The sequence below is a fragment of the Euphorbia lathyris genome, chromosome 6 (genome assembly GCF_963576675.1).
Source record: "Euphorbia lathyris chromosome 6, ddEupLath1.1, whole genome shotgun sequence".
Lineage (NCBI taxonomy): Eukaryota > Viridiplantae > Streptophyta > Magnoliopsida > Malpighiales > Euphorbiaceae > Euphorbia > Euphorbia lathyris.
Window position 1 is genome coordinate 60,732,873 of NC_088915.1, and position 1,920 is coordinate 60,734,792.

Sequence of the window (1,920 nt, forward strand, 5' to 3'; positions counted from 1 at the left end):
ATATTATAATAAGTGGACTTATATTGAGTCCGCCCCTTAGCTTTCAAACTGAATTTCACTACGGTCAAATCCGACAACTCTAAGCGGTTTGGCTGATTTTGCAAGTATATTTTCGAAGTGTTGTAAATCTAGTGAGCAGAGCGGGACCAAAAAGGAAGATATCTGGGTTCCACGTTGAAGCCCACGAAGTTCCTTTCGGTGACACGTTTTCCAACATGAGAAATATCAAACACCACCTGGTGAGAATTCCCTAAGTGACTCATCAACTCAGTCAAAAGCCATACCCTCTCCCCTCTTTGCAAAGCGTCACTTTCCCCTTTCTCACCCCTCTTTTCTCACTTTGCTGCGCGTAACCCATGCACAACCCCCCCTCCCTCCTCTATTTATTCAACTTAAACAAACCCCTAAACTCTCTCTCCTCTCTATCTCTCTCTCTCTCTCTCTCTCTCTCTCTTATTCTATCCCCCAACCAAAAACCTCCTGATGAAAAGCAAAGTCGAAGAGAAATTCACCGAGTTCTTCGAGAAGTGGATATCCCAGCTGGAAGACTATCTTCAACAACTCAGAAAGCTATCAACCGAACACCGAGCTTCTAAAAACACCCCCACCGAACAAGAGCTCCAAGCTTTAGTTTCCAAAGTAACCCAACACTACAAAGAATACTACACTGTAAAGTGGGCTTTAGCAGTTGAAGATGTCCTCCCTTTTTTCTACCCGATTTGGTCCACCCCTTTAGAAAATGCTTACTCTTGGGTCACAGGTTGGAAGCCATCAGCCGTGTTCAAATTACTTGACTCAGTAAGAACAACATCTCCGGTTCTGGGTCCGAGTTTAGTGGAGTTAACGCAGGAACAGCAGAGGAAGATTCAGCAGTTGAGGGCAAAAGTAAGAGTGGAGAAAGAGAAGGTGGAGATGGAGATGGAGAGGCAACAAGTAGCTGTTGCAGAGAGAAAAATGGTGGAACTGGCTCGGCTGGTTTTCCGAGTGAAGACTGGAGATAAAGCTAGCCAAGTGGAGGGATTGGTGCAGGTAGCATTAAATGGGGTATTGAGTGGTTTAGTGAAAGTAATGAAAATGGCAGATTGTGTTAGACTTAGGACTATGAAAGGTACTTTGGATATTTTGAACCCATTACAGTGTGTGGATTTCTTGGCTATGATTACTATGTTTCAGCTTCAGCTTCAACAAGCTGGGAAGAAAATGGATTGCATTCGCCATGTCAATATTTAGTTGCACCCTTTTTCTTAGGCTAGGGCTCAGGTTTTTAGTGTTTTTTTTTTTTTTTTTTGCTTTCTCCATGGGGAGGAAGTTTTGCTTTTTATGTTAATGTTTTTTGCTTTCTTTGTTAATGTTAATTTGTTATTTATGTGAGTTGATTATGTAGAAGTTCTTGGAATTATATTATTGTTCATAATGTAAATGTTTTGATTACATTCTGATAGTGTTCCATGTATGTTTCTTTCTCTTAGATTATTAGATATTTCATCATCTTCTTGTTTTATTTTATTTGTTTGATCTCCTCCTCGGCTGGTTCTTAAATTCTGGTATGATAATGGATACTTTGTTTTAATCTTAGTACAAATAAAGTAAAATAATAAAGAAAGTCATGTAACAGAGAAGTATGAATAAATTTTCTCAGTCAGCGGGTGATGAAAGACGAATTTATAGCTTCCTACATAAAATGGAGGATATATATAATTATTGAGAGAGAGAGAGAGAGATAGATTGATATATACTCGTCCTACCTCGTGAATTTCAAGCAAGTATGCATTTTCTCGATTTTATAAACAATAATATACATTTTCAAGCAAATATATCTGGAGATTGAGATAAATACGCCCATGCATTAAAATAAAAATAAAAAAACATAAAATAAAATAAGTAATATCCTTCATTTTCTTAGGTCAGTTTAGTCGCGTT

The 1,920-nt window shown here is 38.3% G+C and overlaps 1 protein-coding gene across 1 annotated transcript; it reads left to right on the forward strand.

The window, feature by feature from the left end:
* Positions 1-304: 304 nt before the first annotated feature.
* LOC136233301 (protein DOG1-like 4) lies at positions 305-1,396 on the forward strand. Its single transcript, XM_066022923.1, has one exon. The coding sequence runs from the start codon at positions 484-486 to the stop codon at positions 1,228-1,230; it is 747 nt and encodes a 248-aa protein (XP_065878995.1). The 5' UTR covers positions 305-483; the 3' UTR covers positions 1,231-1,396.
* Positions 1,397-1,920: the final 524 nt, after the last annotated feature.

Excerpts from the sequence above, each read along its gene's own strand:
- LOC136233301 (XM_066022923.1), top strand. The coding sequence starts at position 484 with ATGAAAAGCAAAGTCGAAGAGAAATTCACCGAGTTCTTCGAGAAGTGG.